The sequence below is a fragment of the Mytilus edulis genome, chromosome 3, assembly GCF_963676685.1.
Source record: "Mytilus edulis chromosome 3, xbMytEdul2.2, whole genome shotgun sequence".
NCBI classification, from domain to species: domain Eukaryota; kingdom Metazoa; phylum Mollusca; class Bivalvia; order Mytilida; family Mytilidae; genus Mytilus; species Mytilus edulis.
Window position 1 is genome coordinate 6,075,608 of NC_092346.1, and position 20,611 is coordinate 6,096,218.

Below are 20,611 nucleotides of genomic sequence, written 5' to 3' on the forward strand. Positions count from 1 at the left end.
AACCTGAAGCGGGACAGACGGACGGACGGACGGACGAACGGACGGACGAACGAACGGACAGACGGACGGAAGGACGGACGCACAGACCAGAAAACATAATGCCCCTCTACTATCGTAGGTGGGGCATAAAAATGTTTGAAGAAACTTTCTTTTTTATTTATGAAATTTCAAATGAGAAAAATTGAACCCAATTTTTTTAATCACATCCCCCTTTCCCTTATTCCAAAACTAATCTCAATTAAAATTTCTAATGGAGTTTGCAACAATAACTACTCATTTAAATACATCATAAAATATTAAGATGTAAAAAAAACTGCTTGTTATCAATGAATGTTATTTATTATAATTTATCAGTTGGTAGTAAAAAGTGAATATACATTGTATATTGTATATAACAAAGATTTAAGTTGATTCTGGACAAAGAAAGATAACTCCAATTAAAAAAAAATCTTGCTATTGCACAATATTTTGCAATTAGATATTTCTTGCTTACTATTCTGGACAAAGAAAGATAACTCTAATTAAAAAAAAATTTGCTATTTCACAATATTGTGCAATTAGATATTTCTTGCCATTGCGCAATACTGTGCAATTGAAAAGACTTGCTATTGCACAATACTTAATATAATAATTTTAGATCCTGATTTGGACCAACTTGAAAACTGGGCCCATAATAAAAAATCTAAGTACATTTTTGGATTCAGCATATCAAAGAACCCCAAGATTTCAATTTTTGTTGAAATCAGACTAAGTTTAATTTTGGACCCTTTGGACTTTAGTGTAGACCAATTTGAAAACAGGACCAAAAATGAAGAATCTACATACACAGTTAGATTTGGTATATCAAAGAACCCCATTTATTCAATTTTTGATAAAATCAAACAAAGTTTAATTTTGGACCCCGATTTGGACCAACTTGAAAACTGGGCCAATAATCAAGAATCTAAGTACATTTTTAGATTCAGCATATCAAAGAACCTAACTGATTCATTTTTTGTCAAAATCAAACTAAGTTTAATTTTGGACCCTTTGGACCTTAATGTAGACCAATTTGAAAACGGGACCAAAAGTTAAGAATCTACATACACAGTCATGACAGTTAGATTCGGCATATCAAAGAACCCCAATTATTCAATTTTGATGAAATCAAACAAAGTTTAATTTTGGACCCTTTGGGCCCCTTATTCTGTTGGGACCAAAACTCCCAAAATCAATACCAACCTTCCTTTTATGGTCATAAACCTTGTGTTTAAATTTCATAGATTTCTGTTTACTTATACTAACGTTATGGTGCGAAAACCAAGAAAAATGCTTATTTGGGTCCCTTTTTGGCCCCTAATTCCTAAACTGTTGGGACCTAAACTCCCAAAATCAATACCAACCTTCCTTTTGTAGTCATTCACATTGTGTTTAAATTTCATTGATTTCTATTTACTTAAACTAAAGTTATTGTGCGAAAACCAAGAATAATGCTTATTTGGGCCCTTTTTTGGCCCCTAATTCCTAAACTGTTGAAACCTATACTCCCAAAATCAATCCCAACCGTTCTTTTGTGGTCATAAACCTTGTGTCAAAATTTCATAGATTTCTATTAACTTAAACTAAAGTTATAGTGCGAAAACCAAGAAAATGCTTATTTGGGCCCTTTTTGGCCCCTAATTCCTAAAATGTTGGGACCAAAACTCCCAAAATCAATACCAACCTTCCTTTTGTGGTCATAAACCTTGTGTTAAAATTTCATAGATTTCCATTCACTTTTACTAAAGTTAGAGTGCGAAAACTAAAAGTATTCGGACGCCGGACGACGACGACGACGCCGACGCCGACGCCGACGCCAACGTGATAGCAATATACGACGAAAAATTTTTCAAATTTTGCAGTCGTATAAAAATGTATCCACATTTTAAACATCTTGTAGCAAAATATCTTTTTGGGAAAGTTCTTGTTTTTTTTAACTAATTTCTGCTGTATATTTACAAATAATTTAATTTAGGATGTAATTGGCTTCCAATTGGCCGAAGTTTTTTTAATATGAGTACAACGACATAATTTTGTCATTTGACCTTGACACCATCAACGTTTTTTCATGATTTACTCAATACTGAAACGGAATTAAGAATTAAAATTACATGTACAAGAAATCATTGTAATATTTTTTCTGCTATGGGCGATTTTCAGTGTGCACCACATTATTTATGTTATTTCTTCATAGACAAGAAAAATATTACAGTCATTCCTTTCAAAAATACATTTCTTAAAAAAAAAATGCAAAAATCAATGGACATATAGTTGTATTTTCCTTGTTAATTTCCAATAATGTCCACACCTACCAAAGCATTAATGACCTACCCTATTACTTTTTTCTTTAGTAAGAAGACAATCTAGTTGTTTAGCCATGTCCAGTAAAATAGCACATGGAACAGCGGAATCTGTGGCCGCTACAAAATATTTTTTGCCGTCAGTAAGGTTCTTGGAGTCGTAATGAGCCGACAGGACTAGACGTTGTGGTTTGGAAGGGTCATATGTTGCTATAATATTACGGAATGTCTTTGTTCCGTAAGGGGTCTCATCCTGGAACTCGTCAACCTCTACGTGCCAATTTAAACTCTTTAATGTATTTATAAGATGCTGAAAAATAAAGAAAAGATAAAAATTAGAAGCCATATAAAATTCTCAAAAGGCAAAATCGTTAAAATCCACATTTGTCCTATTTTAACACTGTGGATTTGTTTATTTCGGTTCTTACTGATTTTTGTGTATTGAAAAAAAAATGAGTGTGTTACTTATTGTTTCATTTAGCCTAAATTTTTCCTTTTTCCTTTTCCATATTTAAAAAAACATCAAATTGAAATACAATGATATACTGCAATACAACTTTGATTATTTTAGGAATCTATTATTATTTTATGTCTGAAAATTTCACCTTCTAAATAATTCTCAACAAAAAGACATTTATTTTCCACACTATAAAAGTTAATTCAATTCTACATCATACAAATATCTCCCCCTATAATAATGCCTTTATAAACGTAATCAGTTTATCCATATACAAGTTCCCTGTCTGACATTTCAATTATAGCTATTTTTAATGCTACTTTATAAGAACCCTGATTTCATAAAATCAGATGCCTTGTGTCAATAAAAATTCACTAACAAATCATTTCTTTCATGAACATGCGTAAATCTGGTGTTACAACATGGCATGCAGACATCCATTTATCCATAGTGTGAAAATAATAGATTGATATTTTACTAGGTGTTTTTTTTCTTTTTCAGTTCCATCCTTTCATTAGTATTAAATTGTAAAGAATTGCAAAAATAAAATAAGGAGATGTGGTATGATTGTCAATAAGACAATTAACTATCAACCACATACTTCAAAAGAGGGACGAAAGATACCAAAGGGACAGTCAAACTCATAAATCTAAAACAAACTGACAACGCCATGGCTAAAAATGAAAAAGACAATCTTCACACAACAAAAAACAAAACAATCTGTCACATTTAAAATCTCAATTCAATTTTGAACTTTAAGAAAGTAAATAATATTATTGATAATAAAAAAAAATTTAGATTCTTTTTCATTGATGAAAATTAATGAAATGATATACCGTAATGCAAAAAAAATTATCATCTTTTGAGATGCTGTTAGCTTAATTACTTAGTTTACAACGTTATATATAGGCTAACCACTGATTTCATTTATACACATGCAAATGCCAGGTTTTTCTATGATAAAACAAAAGACTGAGTTCTTGTGTTGCTATGGGAAACCAAAAGTCATATGGATGAAATTTATGATGAGATGCACAGAAATATTGAAGATTAAAACTAGAGGCTCTTAAGAGCCTGTGTTGCTCACCTTGGTCTATGTGCATATTAAACAAAAGACACAGACGGATTAATGACAAAATTGTGTTTTGGAGATGGTGATGTGTTTGTAGATCTTACTTTATTGAACGTTCTTGCTACTTACAATTATCTCTATCTATAATGAACTTGGCCCAGTAGTTACAGAGGAAAATATTTTGTTAAAATTTACAAAAATTTACAAAATTTAGGAAAATTGTTGAAAATTGACTGTAAAGGGCAATAACTCCTTAAGGGGTCCACTGACAATTTTGGTCATGTTGACTTATTTGTAGATCTTACTTTACTGAACATTATTGCTGTTTACAGTGCATCTCTATCTATAATAATATTCAAGATAATAACCAACCAGGTGCTCCACAGGGTGCAGCTTTATACGACTGCAGTGGTCGAGCTCTGAACAGTTGGGGCAAGTATGGACACAACATTCAAGCTTGATACAGCTCTGAATTTGGAATTTGGATTGTGATCAAATTCTTGACATAATATGAGTTTCTGACACAAAACAAATGTCAAGATCTTACAAATCTATTATGCAATATTTTGCAATTAAAGATTTCTTCTTCAAACTTTTCAAAAATTTGGAATTTGAGAAATTTGGGGGGGAAAATGAAAACTACTACCACCCCACTTTTTTTTGTAATAAGTCCAAAACCTGACATTTCTTTATACATAATTTACAAGTAGTGTAAGGGAGGAAAATGCAAACATACCAACATTCTATATTTACTGTTTTTGAATTACCTCCCTTACACTGCTTTTAAATTGTCTTAATTGTCCATTGACCAGAAAAACCTAGTTTTTCCCTTTTTTTACCCTAATTCCAAAACATTTAGATCCATAACCCCCCAAAGTCATTACTAACTATCCCTTCATGGTATGGAAACTTGTGGTATAAATTCAGAGAGATTCATACACTTAAACACAAGTTATTGTTTGAAAACTACAAAAATGCTTATTTTTGACCCCCTTTTTGGCCCCTAATTCCTAAACTATTGGGACCATAACCCCCAAAATCAATCTCAACCTTTCTTTAATGGTATTAAACCTTCTGGTAAAAATCTATATAGATCAATTCACTAAATCTAAAGTTATTGACTGGAAAAACCTATCCCCCCTTGTTTGCCCCTAATTCCCCTTTTTTAGCCCTAATTCCAAAAACATTTTGAGCCATAACCCTCTAAAGTCATTACTAACCATCCCTTCATGGTATGGAAACTTGTGGTATAATTTCAGAGAGATTCATACACTTAAACACAAGTTATTGTTTGAAAACTACAAAAATGCTTATTTTTGGCCCCTTATTCCTTAACTATTGGGACCATAACCCCCAAAATCAGTCCAAACCTTCCTTTAGTGGTATTAAACCTTCTGGTAAAAATTTATATAGATCCATTCACTTAATCTAAAGTAATTGTCCGGAAACTAAATGTGTCTTTGGACGGCGACGACGACGTAGACGATGTAGACAACGACATGATACCATTATACAACGCAAAAATTTTTTGCAGTCATAAAATAACGGCAAAATTTCCTTAAAAATTACCAATTCAGGGGCAGCAACCCAACAGGTTGTCCGATTCATCTGAAAATTTCAGGGCAGATAGATCTTGACTTGATAAACAATTTTACACCTTGTCTGATTTGCTCTAGATGCTTTGGTTTCAGAGTTATAAGCCAAAATCTACATTTTATCCCTATGTTCTATTTTTAGCCATGGCGGCCATCTTGGTTGGTTGGCTGGGTCACCGGACACATTTTTTAAACTAGATACCCCAATGATGATTGTTGCAAAGTTTGGTTAAATTTGGCCCAGTAGTTATAGAGGAGAAGATTTTAGTAAAAGTTAACAACGACAGACAAGGGACAACGACGACGGACGCCAAGTAATGACAAAAGCTAACTTGGCCTTTTAGGCCAAGTGAGCTAAAAAGAAATGTCATTTTTATAAAGTAATTAGTCTATGTTGGTTCAACAATGGATGAATAATGAACAAATGAATAAAAGACTTTTTAGTTAACTGCCAACTATCAACTTGCATACATAGAGCTGCTAATCTGTATCAAAGAAAAAGACTCAATAATCTTTAAACGTTGATTCGAAGATCCTTGATCCTAATTAATGAATACCTTAATTGATTAAAATGAATGTGCTAAAGTTAAGCTTTAAGCAGCAATCTATTTTCCCCCACCAAAAATTTGAATCTTGAATTCCATAAACTCAATAACAAGTACATAAACCTATCTTTACTTTTAAATCATTATGTTGCATTATGCGTGTTATATTGATAATAAATGGTTGCATTATTTATTGAACAAAAAATGTCTACTGTGAAAGTGCAGTTATTGGAATACCAGCAGGGAACCAGTTATTGGAATACCAGCAGGGAACATTCTTTAATGTTCTGAAATTACCATAGGGTATTTAAAAACAGATATTACCTAATAGACCTGTCAGATGGTTTTGATGCTTAATGGGTTTTTTTCTCCATGTATTGACGTATTTTCAGTTCAAGATTATTTTGTCATGTAAATATTTTCTGATACTTAGCTTTATAGCAAAGGTTGTTATGCCCAGAATATCTCATTCTTTATTCAAAGTATTCAAAAACACAAAGTATTGTCTCCAAAAGACCCCCAAAATCTTACAAGCATATTGTTGAGTATAGTACTACAGAAAAATTCAGTGTACTAACAACTCAGAATAAGGTGTCTGACAGATCTATTAAGTGCTCACAGTCATTAAATCTTATCACCGGCATTGATGCTGACCAGAAATTTAATTTTGTAAAGTAGTTCCTAAGAAAAGTGTGACAAAAATATTTGTGTTTGACCAAATGGACAGAAGATCGATGGAAGAATGGACAAAAGGATGCAAAATGGACAGAAGGATGAATGGACAGACAAAATCACTGCATAGAGTGGGTGTATATTACTATTATTTCTAATAGGATATCCATCCCTTTGTTAAACATACTGTTGTATATGTTATGCACAACAAAGGCATACTCACTGATTAGCTAGGTCACCACTCTAATTGTGTAAAATAAAGTATGACAGAATAAATGTTATGAAGCATAATTTATATTTCTTTGGATTCATATTTTTAGGGGGGGGGGGGGACTTGAATGTCAAAAATGGCCTCAAGTTGAGAATGGAGGACACAATTTTTCACACTGACAGACCCAATGAACAATATCAGTTCTTGAATAGATCTGATAAGAAATCCGTATAATAATATTCTTCAGATTGGTCTATGCCATGAAAACGATCAACTGATATCAAAGCAATACACTACAAGATCGTAGAAAAATATGCTGGAAACTAATCAAAATTGACGTGAATATAAAGTCATTTTTCCTTAGAGACAAATATGTATAACTTCAATGACAGCAGTCCAGTTTTATTGTAATAAAATCTATTAGTTCTTTATCTCTGTGGAAAATTAAAGTGTTTACTGTGTACATTGACCATCCTCAGTGTAAATCAGATAAACAATACATAAAAGTTGTTTGTAACAATTCCATCAAATAATAAAATCGGTCAATGTATTAGTTTTAGCAAATCAAAATAATTGCTGTCAAATAGGAATTATTTCTCAATTTGGTTGTTAATATTTTTCTTATTTTGAGAATAAGATGAAATCGGAAAAAAATATACCCTTGTGTAAATTTTATCTCGAGAAGAAAACAATGAAAGACGAGAAAAACAAAAATTTAACTTTGCTCATAAATGTGAGCTATAGCCTATAGGTTTTCCACTTGAAATTGCAAAATTCAAATTTAAAAAAATAGTTTCTTTTAAACTTTTTTTAAGTAAACTATAAATATATAGTAAATTTCAGTTAAACTTTATACAGATTTCCTGAAATCTTCATAAAAGAATAGAACTTTGCTATAATTCAATTTTTATCTTTAAGTTCAAGTTTTGCTAGTCTCAAATAAAGGAACCTTTATACTGTGAAACTCTAAAATTCATAAATTCTGTTTGTCTGAAAACTGACGGGAGTTTAATACATTTGTATCTCTATCAGCAACATCACAGCACATTTTATTAACATAAAAATCAATTTAATTCCTATTAGAACATAACAGCAAACACTGTATGACATGATTTACCATCATATAGTCTTTCATCCTTCAAAGGTTTCAATTTTTAATTGTACTCTTGTTAATTGATGTAATTTGAATATGGAAATTGGGCGGTAAACATGCAGTGTTGAAACAGATCCTCCTAGAGTTACAGGAAAACAATTAAACAACACTCCTTCATCCCTCATAAATGTAACAATCATACGCAAAGTCATGCTCTAATATTGATTACTTGACGCTAAAATACAATTGAGTAGTCGTAAAATATTTTATTAGATGAAAATTAATTTCTGTGAAAATTATTATGAGATGATGTTGAATTGCTGATGGCATAGTTCTGGATAAAAAACAAATTGTTTCATAAACAAACAAAATTTTTAAAGTAGTAATTGTTCTCTTAGATTTTAGCTTATAATTTGTTACAAAAATTTGTTGTTTTTGTTTTATAAATTTTGTGTAAATATGCTTTATATGTAATTAAGAATGTTTTCATCTCAAATTTTAATTATAAAATATAGGAAAAATGTCTTAAAAATTTTCATCTTCATGAGCCAGAAACAAAATGCTGGAATAAAGTAATTGAAATCCTTTTGGCATCTTCTGCCTTTTATCTTTTAAATCAGGTAGCTGGTTTTCTCTTTTTGAGAGAAAACTATATAAGTTTGATTTTAAAACTTGTGTCTCATCCCTTTTGCACAGTTAAGCATATAAAATATGTTTAAACTAAACTCTTTTGAATTGTTTATCATTATGGTATCCGTTTACAGCTTATAGCTGGTATGGGTGTTGCTCATTGTTGAAGGTAATGACTCACAGTCCTCTATTTGTAAAATTCCTTATTCTTTTGTCTTTGGGGAATAATAAAAAGCTACCTCATTAGAAATCATACCACATTATCTAACTTATCTTTTTAATCAGCAAGAAAATGTATTTTTTTCTAATTGAAAAAAAATTGGAAAAAATAATTCAAAGTCAAATTAAAGTTGACAGTGCCAAATTGTCAATGTTTAATTCTACTCTTACAAATAATTCTCTATTTCAGCACTTATTAACTTTAATTTTGTATTCTTAATGTTAAACTGGCACTAATAATTAACAGACAAAATGAGCACCAACATTGGAATAAGAATTTGAGGGAATTTAAATGCAAATTTAATTAAATTCTTCTTAAAGTCAGCTTATGCAACGTAACATACGAACTCCATTGGGAAAGAATTTTTCCTACCACGTAAATCAGCTTTTAAGATTATTCAAATATTAATCACAGAGAATTCAAAATTACATTTCCCTAAAGTCTAAATTTTTGTTGACTCAGATGGTAATTCCTGATAATTCTATAGTATTGTTCTTTAAACATATAATTTCCTGCAGTAGGAGTATTTCTTAGAATTAAACAGTGGGTGTTGAATCATAATTGAAAAATCACATTTAATCCGACCATGCAAATTATAAACAAATGACAAAAGCAATAACAAGATGAAAATTATACCCCTGATTAATTTTTTCGGCAAACAGGAAGTAGGACATAAAAAAATTGTCACATGGGACACAAGATGAAGCTAATCACACGTATGCCATTTAAAAGATTGAAGTTTTCAGCAAATAGAATGTAGAATGTCAAAGCATAATTAGATGAAGCTTAATTTGTGTCATAAGTAAAAAAAAAAAACTAAGGGCTCTTAAGAGCCTGTGTTGCTCACCTTGGTCTATGTGCACATTAAACAAATTGCACTGATGGATTCATGACAAAATTGTGTTTTGGCAAGGTGATGTGTTTGTAGATCTTTATGCACTTAATTTCTTGCTCCTTACAATTTTCTCTATCTATAATAAACATACAGAGGAAAATATTTTGTAAAAATTTACTAAAAATTACCAAATTAATGAAAATTGTTAAAATTTGACTATAAGGGCAATAACTTCTTAATGGGTCAACTGACCATTTTGGTCATATTGACTTATTTGTAGATCTTACTTTGCGAAACATTATTGCTGTTTACAGTTTATCTCTATCTATAATAGTATTCAAGATAATAACCAAAAATGGCAAAATTTCATTAAAAATTACCAATTGGGGGACTGCAACCCAACAACCAGTTGTCCAATTCATCTGAAAATTTCAGGGCAGATAGATATTAGCTTGATAAACAATTTAAATGCTTGTCAGATTTGCTTTAAATGCTTTGGTTTCAAAGTTATCTTGGTTGGTTGGCAGGGTTACCACACACATTTTTTTAACTAGATACCCTTATAATGATTGTGGCTAACTTTGATCAAATTTGGCCCAGTAGTTTCAGAGGAGAAGATTTTTGTAGAAGATTACAAAAATTTACAAAAAATTGGTAAAAAATGACTATAAAGGGCAATAACTCCTTAAGGGGTCAACTGACCATTTTGGTCATGTTGACTTATTTGTAGATCTTACTTTGCTGAACATTATGTTTTCAGTTTATCTCTATCTATAATAATATTCAAAATAATAACCAAAAACTGCAAAATTTTCTTAAAATTACCAATTTAGTGGCAGCAACCCAACAACAGGTTCTCTGATTCATCTGAAAATTCAGGGCAGATAGATCTTGACCTGATAATTTTTTTGATCCCATGTCAGATTTGCTCTAAATACTTTGGTTTCAGAGATATAAGCCAAAATCTACATTTTATACCCCTATGTTGTATTTTTAGCCATGGCGGCCATCTTGGTTGGTTGGCCGGGTCACCAGACACATTTTTTAAACTAGATACCCCAATGATGATTGTGGCTAAGTTTGGTTAAATTTGACCCAGTAGTTTCAGAGGAGAAGATTTTTGTAAAAGTTAACAGACAACAACGACGACGACAGACGATGGACGCAAAGTGATGAGAAAAGCTCACTTGAAAGGGCCAGGTGAGCTAAAAATGAGCTAATAAAATACATTATGAATAAAACATTTACAAATATACTACCTATAATATAAGAGAGTTCATGTTACTGCCATTTATATAAATTTATTGATGGTTACTTAAGTCTCGCAGCAAATATTACATAAATATTTCGGCCAATAACATGAATTCCCTGCTTTATATTAGATTTATAACACAAGTCAGATTTTTTAGCATGCTAGCTAACAAGACAAGTATTTTGATTGACCAAATTGGGTATTGCACTCATGACCTTTTGAACTTTAGACACTTACAATCATGTGACCACCTTAATTCAATTTAACAACATTGCACTAGGAAATATAAGAAAAGAACAATTTTGCATTCGGTTATACAAGTGGATGTTTTTTTTTCTTCAAATCTTTAAGAATTAGTCCTTACAAACAGATTTCCATCATTAATAATCTCTTTAAAATCAAAACAAAAATTTCAACACAGGGAAATTTTAAAACATACTTCTGATATCTTGTTAAACTCTTTGATCATCAAATTAATAGGAAATGTGATGGATGGCTGTTTTGCGTCCATTGGTTACCAAACAGATGATGATGTATCTATGCAAATTGATGGATGTTTCAGATCCCAGTGGCTAACAAATGAAAAGGACATGGTCTTGATGAACGCACAACAAAAATCTCATAAAACTAGGAAATAAATTAAATAAAAACATTGTTATTGCTGTCCTATATCTTATAAGGATGGAAGGTCTCAAAGATGAACTGTTTTGTACTCAAATTTCAGTGAGGTCATGACCTTCCTCAACATTGAAAAGGTGATAGGGGTTAATAAGGATCATTAAAAACTTTCTTTTGTGTAGCACTAAATCAATAAATAACATATAAGACTGGTAAGGTATTTCTACATATATGTCATTTGTAGCAAGACAAAACAAATTCTGCACATATAAAAAATAATAGCAAAATCTTTATATTTAGTCAACTGCTAAAATATCAAAATTAAAATAAATTATTTGCACCGAGATTAAAACATTTTATTTTTTACGAAAAATCTTATTTCAGATGTAGGTAATTATAGATATAAAATGCATAGAATGCTTTAAAACCAACTCAGATGGGATCTCCCTTTTTACTCATTTACATTTTTGTTGTTTTTAATACAAGCTATTTATTAGTTTGAAGAGCATCATGTAAAACATGCCTTCCAAACAATGTTTTCCTTTAAATATTATCTGATACTGGGAAGAGAAACATTTTTTCTCCATTACTTCTCCTTAGAGCTTGATTTCAAAACATAGAAATGCTCTTCAGAAAAAGTCTTGTAAATGTTTGCTCTTGAAAGTAACATATGACCATATAAAATGATATCGACAAACGAAAAAAAAAAAAAAGGCTTCTATGTAAATACATACAGAAAAGATTAGAGGGTGTCAAGTTATATGCCATCAACCCATGAAAAAATAAATGTTTCTATGAAAATACATACAGAAATGTTGAGAGGGTGTCAAGTTATATGTCAACAATTCTAAATCAATATGCTCTCCAGTTTTGAAGTGACAATAATTACACTCCCTCTTGATGAAGGAACGAATCCCATTTACGCCAGTTATTATAATCAATGTGTATCGAAATATAATTAGCGTTTGTAGTATTGTCTCTGGAGAAGAAGAACGGAGGTGTATTGGTAATAATTGGAATCACAGATTTCCTTTAATGGACATTATAGATTTACCGTAGATTTTATCGTCGATTTTATCCGCCACAGCAGGAAATCCGACATTAAATGACTCGGAACAATGCCTCTTTGATGGTGACATTTAACACCCAATAAATTGATGCTATCAAACTGTTCCTTTGACTTAAAGATTAATGCTAAGCAATGACTTTCTATTTAGGGATACAGTCCTGACTTCAACAGTATCCTTCCTACTGTGTCAGGTTAAATTCAATTAGGTATAATACAAAAAATAAATCTTTATTTCCCAATAAACAAACTAAATTGTTTGAAGAAATTACCAAGTAAATATTTTTATTTTATTTTCTCAGCGTGTAATGAAATAACTGCTTTGTGTAATTTGATGAAATTTGATCAAGTTTCATTCACTTTTATTTGTTTTTGCTGCTTTGTATTTCATTTACCTTTTGCTGCATTCTTCTAGCTTAAAGATTAGAAATACTGTTATTTCAGACAAAAGCAGCAGCAAGTCTTTTTTTATTTGTTTATTTGAGGTTGTTGTTCTTGCAGAAACAATTATTTCAGACAAAAGCAGCAGCAAGTCTTTTTTTATTTGTTTGTTTGGGGTTGTTGTTCTTGCAGAAACAATTTCAAACAATTTTCTTGCAGACACGTTTTGCTTAAAGCAAATACATTGGGGTTAATAACCTTTATTTTCTATTGAAATAAAAGAAAGTAGAACCCAAAGATAATATCAATGTTCATCTGCTGTCACATCAAGAAGATAGGAAACATCTGATTTAATGACAACGAATTTAAGATAAAAGATGTGGTTGTACTGAGTGACCAATTGTTGTTAATTTCTGCGTCATTTGGTTTCTTATGGAGAGTTCGTCTAATTGGCAATTATACCACATCTTCTTATTTTTTTATTCTTATATTTCTGTTCTAAAAATATAAAGTTCCTCTTATATTCTATACAGTTTTTAGTATACATTTTATGATTTAAAAGCATGTAATTGGCAATTATACCACATCTTCTTATTTTTATATTCTTATATTTCTGTTCTAAAAATATAAAGTTCCTCCTATATTCTATACAGTTTTTAGTATAACATTTTATGATTTAAAAGCATGCCTTTGTCTAGATAACTGAATAAGATTCTAAGACTTATAAGTATGCTCTTGTAATTAAGAGAACCAGACATATAATGCTGTATGGTGACCTTTAATTGCTTTTACCTTCGTCATTTGAAATTTGGTGGATAGTTGTCTCATTGGCAATGATATCACGTCTTCTTTTTATCATATATTAATGAATTAACCTACCTCTTTTAGTGATCTAGACTACCTTTGAGAGGCCCCTCATGGGGGGTCCTAGTAATCACATAATCACCATTTTTTTGCCAATATAATCACATAATCATTAAATATTTGCTTATCTTTAGTAATCAAATAATCATAAACTAAAAATACAGTCCTAGGTAATCAAATAATCATGAAATATTTGGCTTAATAATCAAATAATCATTAAAAAAACGGCCAAGTAATCACATAATCAAAAACCCCATGAGGGCCCTCCTTTGAGGTTAATCTCTCATTCTAGGAACCAGTGAAATTTGAAAATATTCAGGGAACCAGACATATACCTTTACCTACCTCTGACATCTTGAAGTAGTCTAGAGCCAGGTACAGGATTTATTCATTCAGGGGACCAGACAAAAAATTACAATCACATGACTTACCTCTCTGACATTTCAATATGAATCTGTATCTACCATTCTAGGGACCAGTATAGGTTAAAGTTATTTAGGGAACAAGACATACAATGCATGGTCTACCATTTTAGGGACCTTTGCAGGTTAAAGTTATTCAGGGCAGGGGCAGATCAAGGATTTTAGGTTAGGGGAGCAAACTTAATTATTTTGAGGCAATATTAACAAAATATTCTTTATTAAGCTGAGGACAACCCATGCTTTGCAAATTTTAGGTAGGGAACCAGACATGCAATGACTTGACCTACCTCTCTGACATTACGATGAGAGTCTGTATCTACCATTCTAGGGACCAGTATAGGTTGAAGTTATTCAGGGAACCAGACATGCAATGACTTGACCTACCTTTCTGACATTACGATGAGAGTCTGTATCTACCATTCTAGGGAGCAGTATAGGTTGAAGTTATTCAGGGAACCAGACATGCAATGACATGACCTACCTCTCTGACATTACGATGAGAGTCTGTATCTACCATTCTAGGGACCAGTATAGGTTGAAGTTATTCAGGGAACCAGACATGCAATGACATGACCTACCTCTCTGACATTACGATGAGAGTCTGTATCTACCATTCTAGGGACCAGTATAGGTTGAAGTTATTCAGGGAACCAGACATGCAATGACTTGACCTACCTCTCTGACATTACGATGAGAGTCTGTATCTACCATTCTAGGTACCAGTATAGGTTGAAGCTATTCAGGGAACCAGACATGCAATGACATGACCTACCTCTCTGACATTACGATGAGAGTCTGTATCTAACATTCTAGGGAGCAGTATAGGTTGAAGTTATTCAGGGAACCAGACATGCAATGACATGACCTACCTCTCTGACATTACGATGAGAGTCTGTATCTACCATTCTAGGTACCAGTATAGGTTGAAGTTATTCAGGGAACCAGACATGCAATGACTTGACCTACCTCTCTGACATTACGATGTGAGTCAGTTATCTACCATTCTAGGGACCAGTATAGGTTGAAGTTATTCAGGGAACCAGACATGCAATGACTTGACCTACCTCTCTGACATTACGATGAGAGTCTGTATCTACCATTCTAGGGACCAGTATAGGTTGAAGTTATTCAGGGAACCAGACATGCAATGACATGACCTACCTCTCTGACATTACGATGAGAGTCTGTATCTACCATTCTAGGGACCAGTATAGGTTGAAGTTATTCAGGGAACCAGACATGCAATGACATGACCTACCTCTCTGACATTACGATGAGAGTCTGTATCTACCATTCTAGGGACCAGTATAGGTTGAAGTTATTCAGGGAACCAGACATGCAATGACTTGACCTACCTCTCTGACATTACGATGAGAGTCTGTATCTACCATTCTAGGGACCAGTATAGGTTGAAGTTATTCAGGGAACCAGACATGCAATGACATGACCTACCTCTCTGACATTACGATGAGAGTCTGTATCTACCATTCTAGGGACCAGTATAGGTTGAAGTTATTCAGGGAACCAGACATGCAATGACTTGACCTACCTCTCTGACATTACGATGTGAGTCAGTTATCTACCATTCTAGGGACCAGTATAGGTTGAAGCTATTCAGGGAACCAGACATGCAATGACATGACCTACCTCTCTGACATTACGATGAGAGTCTGTATCTACCATTCTAGGGACCAGTATAGGTTGAAGAAGTTCTTTGAAAGTTTTGTGTTCTGTGAATTCTTTTGCTAATATTTCCATCACTTTTGTTGATCCCCATTTTATTGTTAAAGTGCTGCTCTGAAATGAAAAAAAATAATAGGTGGAATAAAATTCTCATCTAAATAAGTGCAATAAGTCCAAAAGTAGACTAAAGAATGACTCACAAATTCGTGAAATTACTTGGTCTATAATACTGCCTAGTAATTTCATATATATGTCCCATAAGTATTACACGTCTATGTATGATAAGTTAATCACGTCAACAAAAACAAGCAGATCTATTAATCGTGATTCACTTATATATCATGAATGCTTGTTTTGTAGATTCAATGTGAGACACAGGATAATTGCTTGATCATGAACAGTAATTTATCATCAGACTATACAAGAGACTTGTAAGAGAATTACCAAAATCGGCATTCACAGTGAAACCTTTTTTTAATTTTCAATGAAACCAATCACTAACAAATTTTTAAACATCATTGAAAAAAAATAAGAATAAAAAACATAATTTGACATATTTTTTTTATCTTATATAATAATAAACAAGTTACTGAGTTTTAAGTTCATGCGACCAACATTTCATGGCAAAGGAGTAGGTCCGGTAAGGGCCGATTTTGGCCCCAAATTTCAGTTTCATCTAACGAGATATTTAGGACACTTTTTAAACACTTAAGTGTCTATTTCAATTGATTCGATTAGTTTATGTAAAAGATTTTAACTGATTCAGTCATTAAAAACGCTCCGATTGAAGCTTAAATATGAAAAATCTATCAAATATGCCAAAAAACGTCACTTTTCAGATGGTTTTCGTCAAAAATGAAAGTGGCCGCATCCTTGTTCATCCTCAACCTTTATATATGTTATGTATTATCATCAAATACAACTTACATTTCAATATTATGAATGAACACGAATGCTGCCACTTTCATTTAAGACAGAAACCGTCTAAAATTTAACTAAAATGCTATAATTGTGAAAATTTCAGTAATTAAGCATGACTTTATGATGCTAGTACACGATATATGTACATTGTATTGTCAAAAACAGCACATATTTATGTAGCAGAAGCATTCTACTTTCCAAACAAGAATGTGTCCACAGTACACGGATGCCCCACTCGCACTATCATTTTCTATGTTTAGTGGACCGTGAAATTGGAATAAATTCTCTAATTTGGCATTAAAATTAGAATATTCTTATCAAAGGGAACATGTATACTAAATTTCAAGTTGATTGGACTTCAACTTCATCAAAAACTACCTTGACCAAAAACTTTAACCTGAAGCGGGACAGACGGACGAACGAACGGACGAACAGACGGACGGACGAACGGACGGACGCACAGACCAGAAAACATAATGCCCCTCTACTATCGTAGGTGGGGCATAAAATTAGCTAAAAGATTACATTTTCACAATTTTGCAAAACTGCCTAATTTGAGGCCAAAAAGGGGTTTTACTGAACCTACTCCTTTCTTTGAATTAAAACTTGAATCTGATATTTGCCAAACTGACTAGCAGATGTATAGACCGGGAAAACATAATACCCCTGAGGCATAAAACATACATTCCTTAATAACTGGCATAAAATTTCATAGGCACAAATCGATAACTGGTACAAAATGTACCACCCCACAATTGTTACGAATCAACAGTTACAAAATATTTACTAGTGCAACAGATAAGATTGTTCTTATCAACATTTTGTTTTCATACAGTTGCTGACCTGTAATCTCTTATACAATATATTAACTAAAAACTTGGACTACATTCAAATAATGTCTGTGAATAATACAAGCCAACAAAATATGGTCAATTCGAAATACGTCTTATTTTTGCTTTCTTTATACTATTGTCACTGTACATTTTTGAGATGTGACTATAATCTTTTAACTCAACCTTTATAAAAATAATGATGATTATCCTACTAGTATTGTGACTGTGACTTAAAGATGACAGCAACACAACGACACAAAAAAAGAAATCTTAACATCGCAATATAAATTTTAACAATTAAGAAAGGTAAAGACAACAAAGATCTACTAAATTCCTTAGATGACAAGATTTTTATGTTGTGTTCTGGACTGTTGTGAACTGTTACAGTCTGTTGTGGACAACTGTTATTTGTATTTTCATCTTTTTCTTTTGGAAATATTATTGTTTGCTTCTCTCTGCATCTGCAGTACTCTTGATTTATAACATTAAACTCATTATGATTAAGAGCTTTGGATATTGTATGGACAGCTTTCTATCTGATTGTTCAGCCAAAAGAATGTGAAAAGGGGTCTTATACCCAAAAAGAAAATCAGACCTATCCTTTATGTGAAGATGGTGATTTTAGTGATGAGCCCCATTATCTCCTCAAGTGCAAATTCCTTACAACATTGTACAACACCAGAAAGACAAAATACTTAGAAGTAATATTCACAAAAACATGTAATATTCGTAAGTTCAGAGAACTTATGAGTTCATATAACCATTCAACAGTCTAACGCTTTGAAATTTGTGCAAGTTCATTAAATTTATAAACAATGAAGTAAATTCTTTCAATTAAAGGAGTAGGTCCAGTAAGACTCCTTTTTGGCCCCAAAATATAGCAGTTTTACAAAATTGTTAAAATGTAAACTTTAAGTTATCTATTGGACAGTAAAATGCTTCTGCTACATAAATATGGGCTGTTTTTGACTATACAATGCACATATATTGGGTACTAGCAGCTGCACCATTAAGTCATGCTAAAATGAAATCTTCACAATTCTAGCATTTTAGTTAATTTTTAGACGTTTTCGTGTAAAACAAAAGTGACCGCATTCGTGTTCATCCTTAATATTGAAATGTCAGTTGTATTTTAGGATAATACATAACATATATAAAGGTTGAGGATGAACACGGATGCGGCCACTTTCATTTTTGATAAAAACCATCTGAAAAGTGACATTTTTCTGCATATTTGGTAGATTTTTCATATTTTAGCTTGAATCTGTGCGTTTTTTATAACTAAATCAGTTAAAATCTTTCACATAAACTAATTGATTCAAATAAAATAGACACTTGAGTGTTTAAAAAGTGGTCAAAATCTTTCGTCAGATGAACCTGAAATTTGAGGCCAAAATCTGCCCTTACCGGACCTACTCCTTTCTTCGTCTTCTCCCATATTTTAAAGTCTTCCATTTAATATACATTTTACACTTTAAACATGGAACATATTTATGTATTAGAATTATTATTTATTTCCTTTGTATTATTGTAAATAAATTTCTGTGTTCTTCTGTGTACCATTGTATTTACAGCGGCTTATAAAATTTTATAAAGTATATAGATGTCCTTTGGTCATTATTGTTTTTGTGTGGCTGTCACATATTGATGTATACCTAATGTTTCCTTTTATTTGTATTAGCTTCTTTAGAACATCAAAATGATTTATAAGTTCTTTGACAGAAAAAATTTCATTAACTTCAATTACAAAATTTTCTAATATTTTACAGAAAATTAACACATAAATTTTTCATCTTAATGAAATTAAAAAGACTAATTTACCATCTGAATGGAAATGTATAGACATATTTATCTTTTAAAACATTAATATATCAAAAGAAATACTGCAGAAGGCATCCATTAGCTTATTGTTTCCCCAACAGTATGGAAATAATGAAAAGAGTAATTTCAAACTTATCAGATTAGTTAAGGCTGTTTGATAGTTTTTGACATTTGGACGTTTCAAAGGCCTCAAAGAAAACATTAGAAGATTAACACGCTGTCAATCTGCTGCTATTGAATAGAAAGGATAAACTCTCCTTATAATTCTTCCAGCGCCCGTTGATGAAAGTGAATAACTATTTGATTAATTTCTTTCTAGAATAAGCTAATGTTGTTTTTTTTTTTATCTGAAACAAAAAAGGGATTAAGAGTCCAAAAGTGTAGGAGTATTTCATCCTTTCAAAAAAAATCTTTATTTTTGGCACAAACTTTGATCTTTTCATGAAAAGGAGGGATTTAAATAATTGACATTTAAGGCCATGTTGATTTGTGGGTGTCAATTGTCACTCTTTTCTAATATAAAATACTGTATATTTATACTTGTTTATTGATGTTATAGATCTTAAACAATGTTACTGTATATATCAATACGTAAATGCAAAATATGAAATCTACTGATACAACCTTTAGAAATGGACAAAAAATATATTTTCCAAAGCATAAATATAATATAAAATTGAGAATTGAAATGGGGAATTTGTCAAAGAGAGACAACAACCCAATCAAAGAGCAGAATATTATGTATAATATATATATTAGTTTGCAATTCGATTAAAGTTGCTAATTGTTTTTCCTTGCTACATTATGTACATCCTACACACAGCTATGCTTTTTTGCTAAAGAAACAGAAGTTGCGTGTGAAGAAAAGACAAAAATAAACTGCAGTCTCTGTAATAATATATTAGCTGGTACCAGAACATTTTAAGTCATTAGAAAGAACAGACTTACCTAATGACTCTTCACATGTTAATTGAAGGATAAAAATATCAATTCATTGCTCTAATGGCAAGTCAAAAGAAACCATCAATTCATTGCTCAAATGGCAAGTCAAAATAGAGACAGAAGACATCAATAGAAACTTATATGAGAGACCAAAATTTAA

The 20,611-nt window shown here is 31.8% G+C and overlaps 1 protein-coding gene across 4 annotated transcripts in view; it reads right to left on the bottom strand.

The window, feature by feature from the left end:
* The window catches only part of LOC139514143 (glutaminyl-peptide cyclotransferase-like), a 43,070-nt gene that overhangs the window by 6,509 nt on the left and 15,950 nt on the right, over positions 1–20,611 (bottom strand). The window contains exons 2-3 of one of the 4 annotated variants that reach the window (XM_071302919.1): positions 15,899–16,048; positions 2,350–2,628 (exon numbers count right to left, since the gene is read on the bottom strand). In XM_071302919.1, the coding sequence (XP_071159020.1) occupies positions 2,350–2,628; positions 15,899–16,048 (429 nt within the window). Of the gene's footprint in view, positions 1–2,349; positions 2,629–12,572; positions 12,636–14,538; positions 14,593–14,926; positions 14,995–15,898; positions 16,049–20,611 lie in introns of those variants that run through there. The other 3 variants (XM_071302923.1, XM_071302922.1, XM_071302920.1) reach the window with 3 other exon arrangements.